This window comes from Miniopterus natalensis, chromosome 14 (genome assembly GCF_054644295.1).
Source record: "Miniopterus natalensis isolate mMinNat1 chromosome 14, mMinNat1.hap1, whole genome shotgun sequence".
NCBI classification, from domain to species: domain Eukaryota; kingdom Metazoa; phylum Chordata; class Mammalia; order Chiroptera; family Miniopteridae; genus Miniopterus; species Miniopterus natalensis.
Window position 1 is genome coordinate 50,711,628 of NC_142094.1, and position 20,396 is coordinate 50,732,023.

At 39.2% G+C, this 20,396-nt stretch overlaps 1 protein-coding gene across 6 annotated transcripts in view; it reads left to right on the forward strand.

The window, feature by feature from the left end:
• The first annotated feature begins 1,920 nt into the window (after positions 1-1,920).
• Positions 1,921-20,396, forward strand: part of TDRD1 (tudor domain containing 1) — a 28,739-nt gene continuing 10,263 nt past the window's right edge. For 3 of the 6 annotated variants that reach the window (XM_016212104.2, XM_087824176.1, XM_087824174.1), the window contains exons 1-16: positions 1,921-2,218; positions 3,291-3,349; positions 5,802-5,946; positions 7,813-7,918; positions 8,610-8,673; positions 9,625-9,729; positions 9,934-10,116; positions 11,500-11,643; positions 12,143-12,314; positions 13,377-13,463; positions 15,307-15,474; positions 15,593-15,700; positions 16,843-17,013; positions 18,292-18,534; positions 19,136-19,273; positions 19,736-19,846. In XM_016212104.2, the coding sequence (XP_016067590.2) occupies positions 1,921-2,218; positions 3,291-3,349; positions 5,802-5,946; positions 7,813-7,918; positions 8,610-8,673; positions 9,625-9,729; positions 9,934-10,116; positions 11,500-11,643; positions 12,143-12,314; positions 13,377-13,463; positions 15,307-15,474; positions 15,593-15,700; positions 16,843-17,013; positions 18,292-18,534; positions 19,136-19,273; positions 19,736-19,846 (2,302 nt within the window). The remainder of the gene's footprint in view (positions 2,219-3,290; positions 3,350-5,801; positions 5,947-7,812; positions 7,919-8,609; positions 8,674-9,624; positions 9,730-9,933; positions 10,117-11,499; positions 11,644-12,142; positions 12,315-13,376; positions 13,464-15,306; positions 15,475-15,592; positions 15,701-16,842; positions 17,014-18,291; positions 18,535-19,135; positions 19,274-19,735; positions 19,847-20,396) is intronic. The other 3 variants (XM_087824175.1, XM_087824177.1, XM_087824178.1) reach the window with 2 other exon arrangements.

Below are 20,396 nucleotides of genomic sequence, written 5' to 3' on the forward strand. Positions count from 1 at the left end.
TTTAATTTAATATGCATTGATATTTTAATCTGTACAGTGTTTTTTTCTGTAAAAGTAAATTTATCCTTAAATATAATTTGGAATATAAAAAAGACAGTGAAAAGATTCCTTCATCAACTTAACTAGGCCAGAACACACTGTCATTTAAAATTTAATGTATTTCATTCTTCTTTTTAAATGGAGTTTTGTTCTTTTTGTTTTTTTTGAAGTTATAATGGATACACAGGGTGTGTTTTTCTGATTTTTCATTTGCTATTCTAACACATTATACAATGTTTTAAAAATTAGAGTTCTAAATGGTAGTGTAGTATTCTATCTAGTAGAAGCATCACAGTTAACTTTTTTCCTAATTTTTTTTGTTTTTTTGGCCATTTTAAATGGACATTTAAATATGCAGGATTTTCTTGATGTTCAAGATTATTTTAATGGGATGATTTCTAAAACTAGAGTTACCAGGTGAGTGGCCAGGGATGTTTTTTAAGACTCCTTAGATATATTCCCAAATTGTTTTCCAGAAAGGACATATTAATTTTAAATTCCCTTCAGTAATGAGTGTTCTTTTTAGTTGTACCCATGTTAGGCAGAAAATACATAGTTATTTCACTTGGAAATTTTTAAAATTACAAACGAGGTTGAATGTTTTCCCCCTTTGTTTATCAGTGTTCATCCTGTATGCATTGTGTTCATGCCTTTTGCTTATTTATTTTATCGGTATATGTGTCTTTTGGGCTGCAAATAACACACGGTTGCCACAGCAAGTTTATGCAGACACAGACAGATCAGAGCTGGTGTGAGGACTCAAGGATACCACTAGGGACACCAGGTTCTCTGTGTTTTCTGCTCCACCGTCCTTGGCATGTGCTTTCTTACTTTCCGATTGCAACTTGGGTGATAGATCTTCAGGCCTCAGGTCCATGTTGCAGAGAGAAAGTGGTGAAGGACCCTGCCAGCCAAATCTGTCTCTCTGTCAGAACAGAGCTTTCTGAGAAGCCTCACTCAGGAGAACTTTGAACTTGAGTTGGTATTGTTTCAAACACTCCCACTGGCAAATCAGAGGTAGAAGGTGGTGATTGAGTCATTCAGCCGCAGTGTCTGCTACAGTATTTGGGTGTTTTTACTGTTTGTCCCACCTTTAAAAGGTATCAAATTTATCATCTTTGTATCAATACTTATTGTCTGGACCGATTTGTATTTTTGTATGTCCTTAACTGTTCATATCATCATGTTTGCTATCATTCCCTTGGGGATATTTTACCACTTTTAGACTACAACAAAAAACCAAAAAACAAATCTTAGTGAATTGCAGGCTGTTTCTCTGGTAAGCAAAATCTGAGGTGGAGATTTGTGGATAGTGCAGTGAGTGAATGTGGGCTGTATGATACTAGTTTTTTTTTAGAGTTGGTTGAGGTGGCCTGTAGTTCAGTATATACTCAGTGTCGGAAAAATGAGTGTCCCCATTAGATTAAGTTTAGTGTTGTTAGAATATTTATCACTGTCTTCTATCTGTCTGACTGATGTTTTAACGTGGGTGTGTCCATTTCGTTGCGGATTGAATTTCTCCTCCGTCATTATTGAGTCAGAGATTTCTTTGAACCCCTCAGTTCTGTTTCCCTAACATTAGCATTCCACCTTTATTCTCATCATTTGTGCAGCACGTGACCCACTGAGAGTTCCCCACCAGTGAGTGTGCCTGTGCGTCTCTTTTTTTATTATTTCATTATTTTCTGGATTGTCAGTGGAATAAGTGAAGCCTAATTTAAAGCAGGAAAGGAGATGAAGTTTTAGACACCAACTTTGCACTTGTTCATGAGAATTGTTTGTTACATAAAAAAATTACCTGGGCCTTTGTAGTTAAAAACTGATTTTTAAATACATTTCTTCCCTTAGACTTACGTGAAAGTTAAGTTGCTGCTTAATGGGATGTCAAGAAATAATTTGGAGGCATCTCCTTGTAAAATGACAGAGCCGTTTAATTTTGAGAAAAATGCAAGCAAGCTCCCACCACATGGCTCTTTAAGAAGTCCTGGAGGACAGCCCAACCACCCAAATTTCAGGTTGAAAAGCCCCGAGAACAGAAATAAAAAAAACAATTTTTTGCTTTGTGAGCAAACCAAACAATATTTGGCTAGTCAGGAAGACAATTCAGTGTCTTCAAACCCTAATGGCATCAGTGGAGACGTGGTTGGATCCAAAGGAGACAGGAAGACATTGCCGACAGGTGAGTGAACACTACAGAGCTAATACTACTTGTTCTGATGATTTCTTTGACTTTTCACAAGTATATACATACATATATGTATGCAGTGGCCCAGCAGTGGGCTGTTAACACGATAGCCAAATGGCTACCATACAGTATTTGCATTTAAATATTAATTTAGAAGGGAAAACCAGATATCAACTGGCCATCTTTGGCTAGATTAATCCCAAAAATGATTCCTGGGGAGACAATGAATACAGATGAGCTTTTTCCAGAGGACTATACATACTAGGAATGTAGAAGGAAAGGAAACACTATGATTTGTTGTGGGTGCTTTACAGATTGGCCATGTTTTACTTGCATGAAGTACTCTGCTGACTTTCTGCATGTAATAGCTCACAAAGATATAGCTAAGGCATTAATTTGTTTCACTTTAAAAAAAAAATCATTCCTTTTTTCCTCAGTCTAAAAACCTGCTATTTAAGGAGGCTGGACCCTGGTGGAATTCAGCCTCTTTAACACCTGTGATGGGACCTTTTAACCTCTTGGTGATGTACGTTCTCGGAGTGTGGCCCTTTGGCCTCTGGGGTTCTCCAACAGATCAGACTATTTATTAATATTAAAACATCATCTGCCTTTTTAGTTGTGCTGACTTTACACTGATGTGTAAAAACCAAGGTGGGTAAACTGTTGGCACTTTATTAGCCCAACTTTAGGCAGAGGCGCCAACTGGGCTAGTGGTCATTGAGGTTTTCATTGCCATCCACTTGGAGCCAAGACAAAAACAAAAAAAAAAAGACAAATGACATTTCTTAAGAATGTTCTTGATGAAGCAGGATGAATCATTAATAAATTTTAACCCTTGTCTATAGGTATTTTTTTTAGTATTTTGTGTAACAAAAAGGGAATTATTCCCCTAATTTCTGCTGCATACTGAATATGAAATTTCAGAGAAGTAGGATATCGCTTATTTATAGTGTAGCTTTAAGACTACTATGGCATAGCTTTATTTGAATCTTACCTAGTTATGGTATTTTACACTTTCAGGAGTAAATATTTGGCTTTTATTAGGCTTTGTGTTTTGCCTCCCCAGGAAAGTCAGTGTCACCATTAAATATTGGAAATAATTCACCACCCAAACAAGCAAATAGTGTAAGTTTTGTTTTACTTCCTATTTGGTGTTTTTGTTTGGGTAAAAGATTCTAAACGTGTTGTTTTTGTATTGCATTAATAATTATTCAATATTCAGGTATTATTTGAGGTCAAACTTCCTTTTCTTTAACATAGAACTTTTTTAAAAATTCAACCTTTTCTTTTCAGGTAGTTGTAGATTGATGTACAATTGCAAGAAATAATGGAGATCCTGTGTAGCCTTTACCCAGTTTCTCCCTGAGGGACAGGCTGCAGAACTGTAGTACAATATCACAGTCAAGATACTGACATTGATACTCAAGAGACAGAATATTTCCATCACTACCAGGAGCCCTTATGTGCCTTCGTATGGCCAGATCCACTTCCTCTGCTCCTATCCTTGCCTTAACCCTGGGTAGCTACTAATCTTACCATTTTTTTAAGACGTATCTGCTAGTGACAAATTCTCTTATTTTTATTTGAGAATGTCTTGATTTCCTCTTCATTTGTTGAAAGAATTTTTTTGGATAAGTTTCTTAGTTAACAGTTCTTTTCTTTCAGCACTTAAATGTCGTGCCACTTCCTTCTGCCTCTGTGAAAAATCTGTTCTCTTGTTAATTGTTTTTCCCTTCTTTGTAAGATGTCATTCCTCTTTCTCTGCTTTTAAGCTTTTTTTGTTGTCTTTAGCTTTAAGAAATTTGACTCAGGTGTGTAGTTCTTTCAGTTTAGTCTCTTTGAGGTTTGCTCAGTTTCTTGCATTTGTAGATTTATCTCTTTTACCAAATTTTGGTCATTATTTATTTGAGTACTTCTTTAGCCCTGCCTTCGATCTCCTTTCCGTCTGAGACTATTCAAAGGTATAATGTTAGATCTTTTGTTATAGTCCCTGAGGTCCCGACGCTCTGCTCATTTGCAGTTTCCCCCACTCTGTTTTCTCTCTCTCGTTCAGATTAGGCAAGTTCTGTAGTTTGATCTTCAGGTTCACTATTTCTTTCCTCTCTCCTCTCCATTCTGTTGTTGAGGTCGCTCATTGTGTTTCTAATTTTTGTTATTGTACTTTTTGTTTGGTTCTTTTTAAAAATACATACATGTTTTTATTGATTTCAGAGGAAGGGAGAGGGAGAGAGAAACATCAATGAGGGAGAAACATGGATCAGCTGCCTCCTGCACACCCTTACCAGGGATTGAGCCCACAACCCTGGCATGTGCTCTGACTGGGAATCAAACTGGTGGCCTCCTGGTGCATGGGACAACCCTCAGCCCACAGGGCCACACCAGCCGGGCCGCTTGATCCTTTCTTGTATCTAATGTTCCTTCCTGAGCCTCTCCTTTTGTTTCAGGCATATTCATGCCTGCTTGTTTTGAAGCATTGACGGCTGCTTTAAAATCTTTTCAGATAAATTTAACATTTGTCATCTTGATGTTGGCATTTTTTCATTTTTTTTATTCACTTGTAATTTTCCTGGTTTTTAGTATGACAGGTTTTTTCTATTAAAACTGAGACATTTTGGGTACTGTGTTATGAAACTGTATGTTCCTTAAATTTTCTGTTTTAGCCAACTTCTGACACTGCTTCATCAGGAGAAGGGGGGTGCTGCCAGGTGGGAGTAGATGTTCAGGCTCCCCACTCAGCCTCTGTTGACACCAAAGGGGTGCTCTTCCTTGCTGCTGGGTGAGGGTGGGGTGAGGTGGGGTAAGGTGGGCAGAGAGTGGGCAGGTCATAGGGCGTTTGGGAGGTGGGAGGATTTGGAGACATTCATTACTGTTGAATGGTAGTGAGAAAGTCCTGACTGTCCACTAAGTGTCCTCTAACACCATCCCGTTGGTGGTGAGTTGGGGGGTGGGGGTGGTGCTCCTTACTGCCAGATGGAAGTCCAGGCTCCCATGTGGTCTCCACAGGGAAACCCTACAGGGATGAAGTGCTGACTTCCTCCTTTGTTGGCCTTCTCTCATACCATCCTGGTTGGGGGATGGGTACCTCATTATAGCCTGGGCAACGTGGAAGTCTCGGCTCCCCACTCTACCTTTGCTGGTGGAAGTGGGGCCACAGTTTTTTCCATGGTGTTTGTCTAGAGTAGAGTAGTTATTGGTAAAAGTTTTTTGTCTTGCTAGACTGCCCCTTTCCTGGTCTTTTGGCTAGAGAGAGCAAGCATTTGGTTGGGGCTTTTATTGTCTGCACCCTTTGGTGTTTCTGGATTGCTGGTTTCTCCAGCACCTTTTCTGGGATATGTGAGGCAATAAGAGAAGTCAGGAAACCCACTTCCGTATCCTTCTGTGGGTGCCAGAGTTCCTAGCCTGTCTGCTTCCTTCTTTCAGACTAGGTTTATTTTTGTTTTACATGTAAGTCCAGGGTTTTCAGTTGTACTTAATGGGAAACATAGATTTTGATCTTCCCAGAAGAGGGAATTCCAAATCTAGTATATTTTAAATGTTATTACCAAGTTTTAATATTGCTATTCTCTTTTCTCAATAGAAGCCTAGCAATAATGTGTCTCCTGCAAAGTCAAAAAAAATACACAAGTTGGTTGAGAATTCCTTGTCCATAAATAATCCAGCACTCTTCAAATCCTTAGGACCTCCTCTTCGGTCAACTACTTGCCATCGCTGTGGCCTGTTTGGTAAGCATGTTGCTCTCAGTTGTGTTAGATTATTCCCTTACACATTTGAAAAATATTTTGATTACAGAAAATTTAAAATATACTAAGCATAAATGGAATAATATGTATACATCATACACCCATCTCTCAACTTCAACAGCTGTCAGCATGCTATCATTTCTTCAGCCATACTTTCCCACTCTTACTGCTGCTTTACTTGATCATTTTTTATAGTTTTTTTTTTTTTAGATAAAACTTTCATGCATTAAAATGCACAAACTCACACCCCATCAAGATATGGAATATTTCCTCCTTTTCAGGAAGTTTCCTGATGCCACTTCCCCATCACTGTGCTCCCCCCTAGAGGCAACCACTGTTGTTGTTTTTATCATAAATTAATTTTGCCAGAATTTCATATACACGGAATAATACAGTATGGGCTCTTTCGTATGAAGCTTTTTTCATTTAGAATAATTTTTGAGGTTCATCCATGCTGTTGTTTGTACATTAGTTATTTTTGTGTTTGTCTCTGACTAATAGTTTGTTGTACTATTATGCCACAATTTATTTGTTCTTTTGTTGGAACATTTTGCTGCGTCTGGGTTTTGACTGTTATGAATAAAGCTCCCTGCATGTTTTTGCACAAGTCTTTATGTGGACATATGTTTCATTTCTCTTGGGTACATGCCTAGGAGGAGAATTGTTGAGTCAGAAGGGTAGGTGTATGTTTAACTTCCTAAGAAACAGCCAAACCGTCTTCGAAAGTAGTTGTCTGGTTTTACATTTCTATGGTAATGAGTCCTGATTCTTTCACATCTTTGTCTGCATTAGGGGTTTTCAGTCTTTTTCATTTTAGCCCTTCTTGTGAGTGTGTAGTGATATCTCATTGTGCTTTTAATTTGTATTTCTCTCATGATCACTGGTCTTGGGAAGTTTTTCATGTGCTTATTTGGATATTTAGCTCCTCTGTTTTTTTCTTTTTCTTTTAGAGTGGAGGCATTTGAGGCCAGCTTGGTTTTGTTGTTTCTTTGTTTTTAGATAACTTGTTTTTTTCTGCCTGGAAGCTAATGGGATTTTTAATCCTTACCTGAGGACATGCTTATTGATTTTAGAGAGTGGGGCTAGAGAGGGAGAGGGAGAGAGAGGGAGAAAGGGAGAGAGAAACATCAATCAGTTGCCTCTCGTATGTGTCCTAACTGGAGATTGAACCTGAAACCTTGGTGTATCAGAATGATGCTTAACCAGCTGAGCTACCCAGCCAGGGCTCTTTTGGTTCTTTATTTTGTTTTTTGTTAATCCTCACCTGAGGATATTTTTTCCATTGATTTTTAGAGAGAGTGGGAGGGAAGAAGGGGGAGAGGGAGAGAGAGGGAGAGAGAAACATGGATGTGCAAGCCACACATCCATTGGTTGCCTCCCGCATGCACCCTGACCAGGGCCAGGGATTGAACCTGGTACCCAGGTACATGCCATTGACCAGGAATCAAACCTGAGGGCCTTGAGTGTGCAGGCCAGTGGTCTAACCACTACGCCACACCTGCCAGGGCTGTTTTGTATTTTTTTTAATGGCACAAGATAAGCCACGCCCGAGTCTGCTTGCACAAGTCTGTTCACTGCCACATATTTTGTTTCCTTTGGTTCCGTTTATAGTGTGCCTGGCTCTACTTTAGCAAAGACCAGTTATGTTCCGGTCTGTCCTCCCCCTTTCTCTGCACTTTGAGAGAGTATCAAAAGTTTAATCTTAATACCTAGTTATAAACAGCATAAGCCTCTTCACATAATCTTGATGTGATTAATGGAATGGTATTTGATGTGCCTGGTCTTTGAAATTGTCTTGCTCTGGGCAACAGATACTTGGAATAAAATGTTACGGGCTGTATCCTGTAGGGTCGCAGAGGTGTTCCCAGTGCAAGCAGACATACTATTGCTCCATAGCATGCCAGAGAAGAGACTGGTCAGCACACAGCGTCGTGTGCAAGCCTGTGCAGCAAAAGTAAGTGTGTGTTTCTAGTCATTAGAGAATATTTAACATTTTTTTCCTGATACTGTAAGGATCACACCAGGTAAGCAGGCCACAACTATGTAGAAGTTATCACCTTGTACTTATTTACTGAGGTATAACCTAAAGTGTGCAAATCCGAAGTGCACAGCAACTCTACACACTTAGGGGTTTTCATGAACATGATTTTATTAGGTTGGACACATTAAGATTTAAGACCTTAAGTGACTTTTTTTAATGGTTAGAGTTTAGAAAGCTTTTAATTATGTATACTTTACTGAATTTGAATGAGGTGGAACTCTTACAGAGCTTATTGGATTGTGATTTTGAAATACATAAATCTTACTGTGTGCTATTTACCAGTTAACAAAACAGTTTCATACCTGTTACCTCATTTGATCCTCAAAACTGTTTAGTTGATGTAGGAGTTACCTCCATCTTACAGATAAGGAAACTGAAGCTTGGAGATTGTGGCTACCTCCCTTCATTAGCAAGCTTTTGGAGGAAGCGTTTGTGCGCGCAGGGTGGACCATTGCTTAGACAGTTGCTGCTACTGTGATTCTGTCTGGAGGAAGCTGTTTTGCTCTTTCTGGATTTTGTTGATTGAAAATTTTACATAATTGGGGGCCTTACTCCTAATTGGCTCTGTACTGTAAGAATTTTACAATCAGTTGCTTTATTTCAGTTTCCACAGACTTGAAGATAACAAGTCACCCTTTGAAACAAGAACCGTGGGCGTGACAAACGAGGTATGACACAGACTTGTGTCTGCATCTCACCATCGCTTGTTGTGGAGCAAGCTTCCTGCCGAATGAATCCGCACACCCCAGCGGTTGATTTGGTGACTGCTGGGAGTCACGGAGAATTGTTTATGCCCAGCCTTTTCCCAGAAAGGACTTGCAATGGCTGTGTCTCAGTGTAAAACCACATGGGCTAGTGAGAGTCCCTTCTCTGCAGTCCTGCACCCACACCTTCTCTAGGCTTGTCCACCAGATTCTAATGGGGCTAATGAGCTTTTTTTCTGTTAATACCTATCTTCTGTTTAGATAACGGTATGGGCTAAGTCATTCATAATCTGAAGAAATTGGTGTGTCCAAATCATTTATAGATCATTTTTAGCCTTCTCTGGCTGATACTAAAAAAAAAAAAAAAAAAAAAAAAAAAAAAATTCACATTTCAGTGGGGTTCCTAGGAGTTTTATTCCGGGCAGGGGGGGTAAGAGGAGGTCTTGTCCCAAGGCAGGAGGGCCGTTTCCTCTTTCATTAGGGATGAGTCCCAGGGTGAGGGGCCAGACTCCTCCCAGGGGCTGACTCTTCCCAGGGGCTACTGTGCTGAAATGTAATAAATCATGAATTCCCAGACCCTGTCAAAAATATTTGTATATAGTCTGACTTCCTCAAGTAGTTATTCCTCCAAAAATGTTACCAAGTGCAAACTTAAAAACTAACACACACACCCCTTTTTAATAAACTCAACATTACCTTTACCAGTGTGGCATGATTCTTGGGTGGCCCCATGCTGTGCACACTGCCTGTAGAGAGTGCCTTCTAGGAACACTTGAAGGTGTACACTATTTCTCTATTCTCTTTTTCATGCCTAAGAGTCAGGCTATTTTGATCTTGATTCCAGAAAATAATGGCCACAGTATCATTGAAACGTGTGCTTGTATGTAACTCGTGTATCTCTTTTTTTCAAACCAGAGTGACTGTCCTTTCGGAGTTACTAAAGAAATAGCCATTTGTGCTGATAAAATAATGTTTTCTGATTTGAGAAGTCTACAACTCAGGAAAACCATGGAAATAAAGGTATTTGTTGTTTAAGCTTCACAGAGATCCAAAGTATTGTTTTCTATTTTGAATTCATAAGGTAGCTGCAAAATTTAATCTGATGAAATTGATAAAAATTGCAAAAACTGTCTGCGACGTTTACTGTGTCTTAGTTTTAAAGTTTTAAGAAATGCACATTTGTCTGTGTTCCTAGTGAATTATTACATTTTCTATCTTTGGAAGGGTGCAGTTACTGAATTCAAAGACCCAAGTGACTTTTATGTGCAGTTACATTCCTCAGAAGTGTTAGAGTGCATGAACCGACTCTCTGCGAGCTTAAAGGAAACATATGCAGATACGGAGCATGAGGACGGTTATATTCCTGTGAAGGGGGAGGTTTGTGTTGCCAAGTACACTGTTGACCAGGTAACCTCTGTTGAAGTGAATTATTTAATAAGATGTTTTAATTTACTCTGGCTGTATCAACTTGACACCAGAGCTTTTAATGATGCATTAGGTGGCTTAAAAGCGAGACTGGTCAGACTCCTGTTTTTCTTCCTCCGGCAGCATTTCAGGCTCTGTTTGTTACTCCCTCCCTGCGCTAGCCCTCCCCAGCTCTGTTTATGAGCTCCTCAGGTGCTGCTTACAGGCTGGTTGCTAGTTTTAGAGCTTGTGTTTATTTGTGTAGCTGAGGCATCAGGGTGTCATAGAATCTACTGGGCTAGAATAGCTTGGCAGTGTTTGTGCACAGTAAAGTGGCTTTATTAGACAATTTGGGGGATTTCTTAGCAAGATTATTAGAAAGTTATGTTAACTTGTTAATTGAGTGCCCTGGAATAGAACAATTAGCTTTTCCTTTGCATGTTCTATAGATTTATTGAGAATTTTTTAACCTAAGATTGTGAAATGCTAATAGACACTTCTCCAAAGAGGACACACAGATCGCCAGTAGACATACGAAAAAATGCTCAAAGTCACTAATCATCAGAGAGATGCAAATTAAAACGACAATGAGGTATCACCTCACACCTTCCGGAATGTCTACCATCAATAAGTCAACAAACAACAAGTGCTGGTGAGGGTGTGGAGAAAAGGGACCTTAGTGTACTGTGCACTGCTGGTGGGAATGCAGACTGGTGCAGCCATTATGGAAAGCCTTGTGGAGTTTCCTCAAAAAATTAAAATGGAACTGCTGTTTGACCCAGCGATCCCACTCCTGGGAATACATCCTAAGAATCCCGAAACACCAATCAGAAAGAATATATGCCACTCCTATGTACATAGCAGCACTATTTACAATAGCCAAGATCTGGAAACAGCCCAAGGGCCCATCAGTAGATAAGTGGATAAAAAAGCTGTGGGACATTTACAACCATGGAATACTATGCAGCTGTAAAAAACAAAAGCTTTTATCCTTTGCAACAGCGTGGATGGACCTGGAGAATATTATGCCAAGTGAAATAAGCCAATTAGAGAAAAACAACTATTACATGATCTCACTTATATGTGGAATCTAATGAACAAAATAAACTGACAGACAGAATAGGTCCAGAGACATGGATGCCTGGAACGGACTGACAGATCTCAGGGTGGAGGGGGCGTGGAGGGACTGGAGGAGATTAGCCAAAGAACATATATGATACAGGTGTAACCCATGGACACAGGCAGTAGTATTGGGTTGGTCAGGGGCTGGGTGGAGGACGGCATTGGGGGGAAAACGGGGGACATCTGTAATACTGTCAGTTCATTACAAAAGAAAAGATGGTGAAGGGCAGCTCTGGAGTAGAGGACCATTTTATTTCATTTCAGACCTGGAACAGAGCAATTATACAGGATGTCGATATGCTGCAGAAGAAGGCACAAGTCTTATATATTGATTATGGAAATGAGGAAATAATTCCAGTGAACAGAATTCAGCGACTAAACAGAAACATTGACTTGTTTCCTCCTTGTGTGAGTCTCTTCTTTCTAAATTCCCAGTAGTGTCCCCGAGGAACTGTTTTTAATGTTTTGATGGATGCACTGTTGGCTTGTTCTGTTCTGCCACAAGTGCCTATTGGCGCATCCTTTCTCCCTAGATAAACATCCGTTGGTTTCCTCGGCTAAGTGCTACCTTGGGGGAAAAACTTAGCATTTTTAGGCACATCTTACCAATCTGCCCTTTTATATTTATTACACTATTTGAAAGTGACCTGAACTCACGTGTAATCGAGGGATGATTGTTATCCTCTCATCAGCTTCTCAAGCTTCAAGTCCCCACAGTCAAAGCATTGTGGATAGAGTACCCAGAGAAAAACAATTACGCACAGAATTGTTCATCTGGTTGGTACTCGAAGATTTTTGATAATTTTTCTGCATGAAGCACATCTTTTAAAATCTACACATAATTAATTAGAAAAAGTCATTTTCAAATACTGATTTTTCTTTTAGTAACTTGCACAAACTCTTTCAGGCCATAAAGTGCTTTGTGGCTGATGTTATCCCAGCAGAAGGGAACTGGAGCAATGATTGTATCCAAACTATTAAATCACTGCTGATGGAGCAGTACTGCTCTGTAAAGATTGTCAACATCTTAAAAGAGGAAGTGGTTACCTTTGCTGTGGATGTGATGCTGCCAAGTTCAGGTGAGACCCGATATCTTTCTTTTTAAATGGGGTGTTTAATGTATTATTCAGTCTCCACCTGTTACTCAGAGAAGAAATAGAAACATGAAAGGAGGCCAGGTAAGCTCTGCTCTGGCCATTCAGCCTGTGAGTGGAAACATGGCCTTGGCTCTGCTCTTGTAGTTGGCAGTCAGACATGGCACAAATTCATAGAACTGAGTGGACTAACAGGCTAGATGTAGACGTAGTATGGGGATAACTATATGATCTTTTTACTATTGCCACAATATTACCTGGTCCTGGTTTTTACTCCTTTATTGAGAAATTCAGAAGTTTCTCAATTCATTCATTTTTATCATTGTTGCTTTTCTTTGAACAACCTTTAAAGAAGTCTATTTTGTTGGTATTGAGACTGTAAGTACATGGGGTTCAAATTGTGGGAATGGGAACACTTTGGAACCCCGTTCTTTCGTTCTGGCTTTATACCTGCTTGAAAAGTGACTTAACAGTGTGCTTGTAATTGCCTCTCAGTTTCCACGGTATTACTTTTAGAGGCTTAGCATAGGTCGGTGACTTGGTAGAAAATGCAGTTAATCCTATTATGAGATTAAATGTAAAATCTATGTTTTGTTTCATTGGTGTGTATGTGTCATATTATGACTTCAGAGTTTGGATATTATTTCAGAGAACTTGAGGTGTTGGGTTACGCTTGTATCAGCCATACTTTCTGTCTGAGAATAAGTAGTCTTGTGTCTTGAATTCATTATTTTCCCATAAATAGTGGTCTTTCTAAGCATGCCAGTAAGGTGGTACTAAATCTTTCATGTTAATCAGAATTTTGAAGTGAAATCTTTTCATTAAATTTTCTGCCAAGTAATGATGGAATTTTGCCTCCATTTTTGAAGCTGAGCATTACTAAAACATATTTTGTACATAGAAACTGAACTGGTAAGAAATATGCCAGTGTGTTAATAGCTATAATCTCTAAATCATGTAATTATGACTCATTTGTTTTGTATTTATGCTTTTCCTTAATATTTAGTATATATCTCAATGTAGATATGTTTTCTTAATTACTTTTAGGAAAACTCTTAGACCATGTGCTTGTAGAAATGGGATATGGCTTGATACCTAAGGGACAAAATTCTAAGAAGCAAAGTGCAGATCAGAGTGAGTATGCACATTACTAGTGAACAGTATAGTGACTTCAGTAATTGAAGAGGATTTTCTCTACTAAACATAAAAAGCACAACTGTCACAGTGTCAGCTCTATGGAAATGCTAGCCACTCTATAAACTTTATACACAAAAGATGATACTTTTTATTTCGTGACATGCTCTTGCTAATCTCAGTGTTCCCAGCCTAGTTGTCTTCCTTGTCTTTCAGATTAATCCTTGATGTAGTAATGATCAGAGATTGCAAAGCACTAAATATGATAACACTTTGGGTTGAGGGATTTTAGCTAACATTTCCTTAGTTTAATTTCTTTTTCCTTTTTTGGGTATTCCAGCAATAATAAACAGGGCTATAACATTCCATTCTAGTAGGATGGTGTTTCTTTTAAAATTCTTACTTTTTATTTACGTGTGTACTTTTCATTTATCTAACGTGAACCAAGAAGTTTTGCTGTGAGCATTTTATTTTCTCATTGCTAGTCTTGTGTGTTGTTTCTTGTAGCCTACTTTCTCCTTTACTTTGCTCCTTTATCGTTTACAGTCATGTGCCACTTAACAACAGGGCTTTTTTCTAAGAAATGTGTCAGTAGGTACTTTGGTCATTATTCAAATAACGTACAATGCACTTACGCAAAGTAGGTGGTACAGCCTGCTACTGTAGTTGTATGGGCTGTACTGGCAACTCAGTAGGTTTGTTTCCAGCAGCATCACCACAAACTCGTGAGTAATGCATTGCGCTGCATTGTTACAACATCACTAGGTGATAGGAATTTTTCAACTTCCTATTATCTTGTGGGACCATTGTCATATATGCAGTCTGAAATGTCGTTAAGAAGCGCACGACTACTTTAGATGAAGACATACTTCCTTGTTTCTGCTCATTCATCTAGAGGCGATTTCCAGATTAATGGTGCCATGAATGGATGCATCTTGTTACGTAAACAGACTTAATTCATGCTTAATTATACCTTCTTCACTGCCCATCTCTTGCTGATTGGTTATCAGTAAAGATCAAGTCTTTATTGATTCTTCTTCCCAAGTGTTCTTTGTATGTATACTTTTTTCTGCCTTTTCCTGTTGCCATTTTTTTTTTTTAAGTTCAGGAATTCTTAACATTCAAGACAATTTCAACAAGTTTTTTATTTGATCTTTCTGTCTCCTGTCTGTATTCTCATACTACTGCCTGTGTCATACCCCTGAAACAGAAGGCTTGGGGTGACAACTCTGCTGAAAAACTTTCAGTAGTTCTTTGCCATCTAGAGGGGTGAAATCCAAACACTCCCTGGTCTTATAGTAGTCATGGCTGAAACCAGAAGTGGTGGTGGTGTCCTAAGGATAGTGTGGAGTGAGGAACAGTAGTGAAGGGCCCACAACACGAGTGAGAAACTGTGATGGGAGAGGTGGGAAGAGAAGGGGGAAATGTTGCTAGAGTAACAGTGGGGTAAAGGCTTCTAGGAGGCAGTCATCAGTAATCGCAGATGCTGTAGGGGCATCCCGTAGAAGGAACAGAAATCCTCTGAGCAATGTCTGCTTTCCTGCACTGCAGAGGTATGTGGTACAGACACAGAAGATTGTGAATTGGTGTGAATGTGGAAGTGCGGGGTGCGTGGGAGCCCCTGGGAAAGGCACCTCATACAGATTTGGAGAGAGGCTTTTCAAAGTGATACCACACTGAGCAGGAATTTATCAGGTTGCTGGGGATTGGGAGGACTTTGGGGGGTGGCAGGGAGAACAGCATGGGTTAAGGCCTAGAAGTGTGAAAAGCATGGTTGGGCCTGAAAAACTGAAAAATTGGATTAATGAAACCAAAATGACTTACTTTTCTGTTTTCTGATAAGGTGAGCCTGAAGATGTTGTAAAAATGACAGCTGAAAACAAAATTGTTGTAGACAGAAGAGACTTAATCCCAAAAGTGTTAACTTTGAATGTAGGCGATGAGTTCTGTGGTGTGGTTTCCCACATTCAGACTCCAGAAGACTTCTTTTGCCAAAAACTACAAAGTGGACGTAAGTCAGTTTTCTCGAGTTGTGCTCAGGATAGCACTTCAAGAGATTCAACATGCAGAAATGAAGATGATGTGTAGAGTTGTATTTCTTTTGTCTAAGGTGTGATCTATATTTGCAGATAAGCTTGCTGAACTTCAGGCATCCCTTAGCGAGTACTGTGGTCAGGTGTCTCCACGCTCGGATTTTTACCCAACCATTGGCGACATCTGCTGTGCTCAGTTCTCAGGTGAGGAAAGAGAGTGCTATTGAATTTTTTAGTTACAATTAAGCAGATACAGATGAGGTAGAATCTTCCATTTGTGTGGGATGGCTCTATTTGAAACTTGAGTATTAAAGTAAACCAAGTATGTTTTTAAATATGTCCAATTAAACTAAATCAAAATGTGTAAGGGAGGAGAGCCCTCAAATGTGGGGGTGGGGTGGGTAAAGGAGGTTTTGATTGTTTTATCAGCCCTGCAGTTTTTGGAGACTGGTGCAGATAATTCTGTTTATATCAAAATATGAATGTGGAACCTCCTCCGGTCATGAATTCACCAGTTTTCTTTGGAAAAGCACAGGGCTGTCATGGCGCAGCTTCTGTAGCTGCCTGCACAGGCCTTTAGTAACTGCGTTTTGTTACTCTAGGCTGAAGGGAGAGGTCCAGTGGTTTCACAGAGCGGGAGATACAGTTAGACCTCCAGGAAAGTGATTGCTCGGTTGGTCAAGTCTAGTTGACTCATATGGCCAGGAATACTAAAATTAGCCCTGCCTGATGCCTTAGCAAGTGGTCCCTGTATTGATCAAGGCCTGTGGAGTCACATGACCAAAACATGTTCTTTGTCTTCAAGAGCTAGCTGTCTACTGGAGACACAAGGCAGGGAAATAAATAATGACAGCATACAGCATGAGTAGTCTAGTAAGGTAAGAATAAAGGTGATACAGCCCAGCCTGTGTGGCTCAGCAGTTGAGCATTGACCTATGAATCAGGAGATCGTGGTTTGACTTCTGGTCAGGGCACGTGCCCGGGTTGCGGGCTCGATCCCCAGTCGGGGGCGTGCAGGAGGCAGCCAGTCAGTGACTCTCTCATCGTCGATGTTTCTCTCTTTCTCCCTCTAGTTTAGACATAACTTAGTGGGAAAGTAATCCTTAATAGAACATTTAGGAAACACTATCTGCAATCAGTAAAGATACTTAAAAAAAAAAAAAAAAAAGTGATATAGTTGGAGTTAAAGGTTTCTGTTAAGCAAAGATAGCAATGTTGAATAAGTATTCATTGTTCAGTAAAGCTCTATATTAAAATTTCAAATGACCATTTCTAAATTTGGGAGGAAACGTTTTTGTTTACATCTACATTGGAAAATCATTTGAGACTGGGTTTTGCTTTTTCAGAGGATGACCAGTGGTACCGTGCCTCCGTCTTGGCCTATGCTTCTGAAGAATCTGTACTGGTCGGATATGTAGATTATGGAAACTTTGAAATCCTTAGTTTGAAAAGACTGTGTCCGATAACTCCAAAGTTGTTGGAATTGCCAATGCAAGCAATAAAGTGTGTGCTGGCAGGTATGAAATGTTTATGGTCCCCATATTGTTAAACTATTAAAACCTCAAGTGGGGGCATTAGAATTGAAATTAAACTACTGATAAGATAAAGGAATATGTTTAGACATAACTTAGTGGGAAAGTAATCCTTAATAGAACATTTAGGAAACACTATCTGTAATGAAACAAAATTTAATGTATCTGTGGTTATGAAACTCAGTGTTCTTTTGCTATTTATGGAGCCTGCATTATTAATATCATAGAAGATTAATGACAAGAAGTAGAGGGAAACCCACTAGTAAAAGCAATAGGACATTACAGGTATGTGCTTAGAAATTGCTATATGGATAGTCTGTCCCTCTCCTGGAGGGCTTCTATTCATGTCAGTAATTGGCTTCTACAGCCTTCAACTACATTTTACAACCTGTTCAAGATCATTTACTTAAGATAGGTTGCAGGGTGTAGGTATATTGCAAAATACGTCCTTAGGAGGAGTGGAGGTGCCCATGGGTATGCTGCTTTCGTGCTGTGAGTGCTCTCCAGAAGGGGCTGGACTAGTGCACACGTCTCCCAGAGTGGGGGGGTAGGCAGTTTCTTCACACAGTGGTGCACCAGGTAGGCATTTCCTTGTTCTTTCATCTTGGCCGATTTTGGTAAGCTAAACATGAAATCACTTTAATTTGCTTCGTTACTAGTGAAGCCAAATATTTTTTTGTAGGTTACTTGGCTCTTACATTTCATGAACTAAGCGTAATCTTGGAGTTGCCACAAATGTTTCATATACTGATGTAAGGGACTAGTGTTCCTTCCTGGATTGTTTTATACTTTTGTTTATGATTTCCTTAACTTTATTGAGACATAATCTATATATACTACAAAATTCGCTGTCTTAGGTGTACAATTCAGTGATTTTTAGTAAATTTACCAAGTTTTACAGTTATCACCAGAACCCAGGTTCAAAACACATCACCCAAATGAGCTCTCTTGTGCCCGTTTATAGTTAATCCTCACTCTCCAGGCAACCAATAATCTACTTTGTGTCTTTATAGACTTGCTTATTGACATTTCATATCAATGGAAGTACGTTTTGTTTTTGTTTTTACATAGAAGTGTAGTAGGCTTTTTCCTTGTAATTTTGCCTTCATTTTCATGTTTAGAAAAATCCTGCTCAGATGGAACTTTTTGGTTCCAGCATTTGTCACAGATTACTTAAATTTACCTGTGTGGAAATGAGAAGCTGAATTTCTAAATGCTTGCTGTAAGAAATATTTTAACGTCCTTAAAAAAATTCTTTGTTAGGAGTAAAGCCATCATTAGGAATTTGGACTCCAGAAGCTATTTGTCTGATGAAAAAAACTGTACAGAACACAATGATTACGGTGAAAGTGGTGGACAAGCTGGAGAACAGTTCCCTGGTGGAGCTTGTGGATAAATCCGTGACTCCTCACCTCAGCGTTACTGAAATTCTCATAGATGCGGGCTTTACTGTCCGGGAAAAGGGGATAGTGACAGAAAAACTCAGCAACATGAAAGAAGCCAGTGGTAAGAAAGATGTCAGTCGGACAGTGCCCAGGCTGGAGTTCAGATTGTTTGGTGAATGTATGGGTTCCAATACTTTCAAAAAGAATTATGTTGAGTACCTCTTGTCTTTTTAAATTACGCATTCATCTAAATACATTTTAAAGTGTTGTTTGGGCCCAGCCGGTGTGGCTCAGTTTATTGAATGTCATCCCATGCGCCAAGAGGTCACCGGTTTGATTCTGGTCAGGGCACATGCTCAGGTTGTAGGCTCGATCCCCAGTAGGGGGCATATAGGAAGCAGCCAGTCGATGTATCTCTCTCATCATGGATGTTTCTTTCCCCTCTCCTTTCCTCTCTACCTAAAAATCAACAAAAACATATTTTTTAAAAAGAAGAGTGGGAACTGAATATTTGTTGAAAGTTTTATGGGTCACTGGCAGCTGAAGGTCAGTCAGAAATGTGAATGAATTTGAATGTGAAATGCACTGAGGGTAGTAATGGTTGATTGTGATACTGGTCAACTTTCCTATAAATTCACTAAGAAACTCATTGAAAATTCAGTTCTTCCAAAGCAGATTTCTCAGACCACTTGTTTTTACAAAATGTTCACTTATTTTTACAGTTCCCTTGGGTGTAGAAGCAAAACTGAATCCATTGGCGGGGACATGGCTTGCACTTGCTGTTGACCAAACAGTAGATGTTGTGGTCTGTGTGATATATAGTCCTGGAGAATTTTATTGTCATGTGCTCAAAGAGGATGGTAAGTTGACTCGATCAGACATGTCATATTTCAAAGTTATCTATGAGATTTAGCACATAGAGCTCACCTCTTGAATTCCCTTAGCAGACATTGTGCCTTCCATTTAGCAAGTACTAGGTGCACTGCTTCGGGACAGCTATGTGTGACTTTCCTTTCTACACAGGCTTGTACATTGTTTCCTGATCCATAAGCAAAGCTCATGCTCTAGTCTACTGATGACAATGCCGTAATCATGTTACTATGCTCAGTAAGTCTTCAGCATGGGGTTTACTGAGAAAATTAACTAAATAATGACTTATTTGCCCAATTTTTAAAGAAGGGAAAAGCATTTGGTGTACTTAATAGTTGTTTGAGGATGTGCCTGAAATTGTATGATTAAAACATTTTCCAGCTTTAAAGAAAAATCAATATTCTACGTGTTTTTTAAAAATATTAAATGCTCTATGTGTATTGTATTTTCAGCTTTAAAGAAACTCAATGATTTGAACAAATCACTAGCAGAACTTTGTCAGCAGAAGCTCTCTAATAACTTTAAGGCAGAAATAGGGCAACCTTGTTGTGCGTTTTTTGCAGGTAAGTTGCAGTTGGTCCAGTCTTGACTTTACCAGAACCTTTTGTTTCTTGACATTCAACCCTTATTTTTTTTAATTTAAATTTTTGTTGAATTTATTGAGGTGACATTGGCTAATAAAATTATATAGGTTTTGTCAAACCTTTTTTTTTTTTTAATATGTCTTTATTGATTTCAGAGAGAGGAAGGGAGAGGTGTGGAGAGAGAAACATCAATGATGAGTCATTGATCAGCTGCCTCCTGCATGCCCCCTACTGGGGATCAAGCCAAAACCCCGGGCCTGTGCCCTGAACAGGAGTCGAACCTTGATCTCCTGGATCATATGTTGATGCTCAACCACTGAGCCATGCTGGCTGGGCTCAAACCTTATTTTTAATGTATATTTTCTTCCTAATGTTTAAGGAAATATTTTTCACACTTGACATTAAATAAATATTTAAGACTTTTTTCCTTCTCTCTTTGTAACCAGGAATCTTCAAATGATACTTTCATACCTAAGCTGTGTTAAATGCTTTTTTCCCCAGAATTTCTGATAATACTGAAATAAGTTAA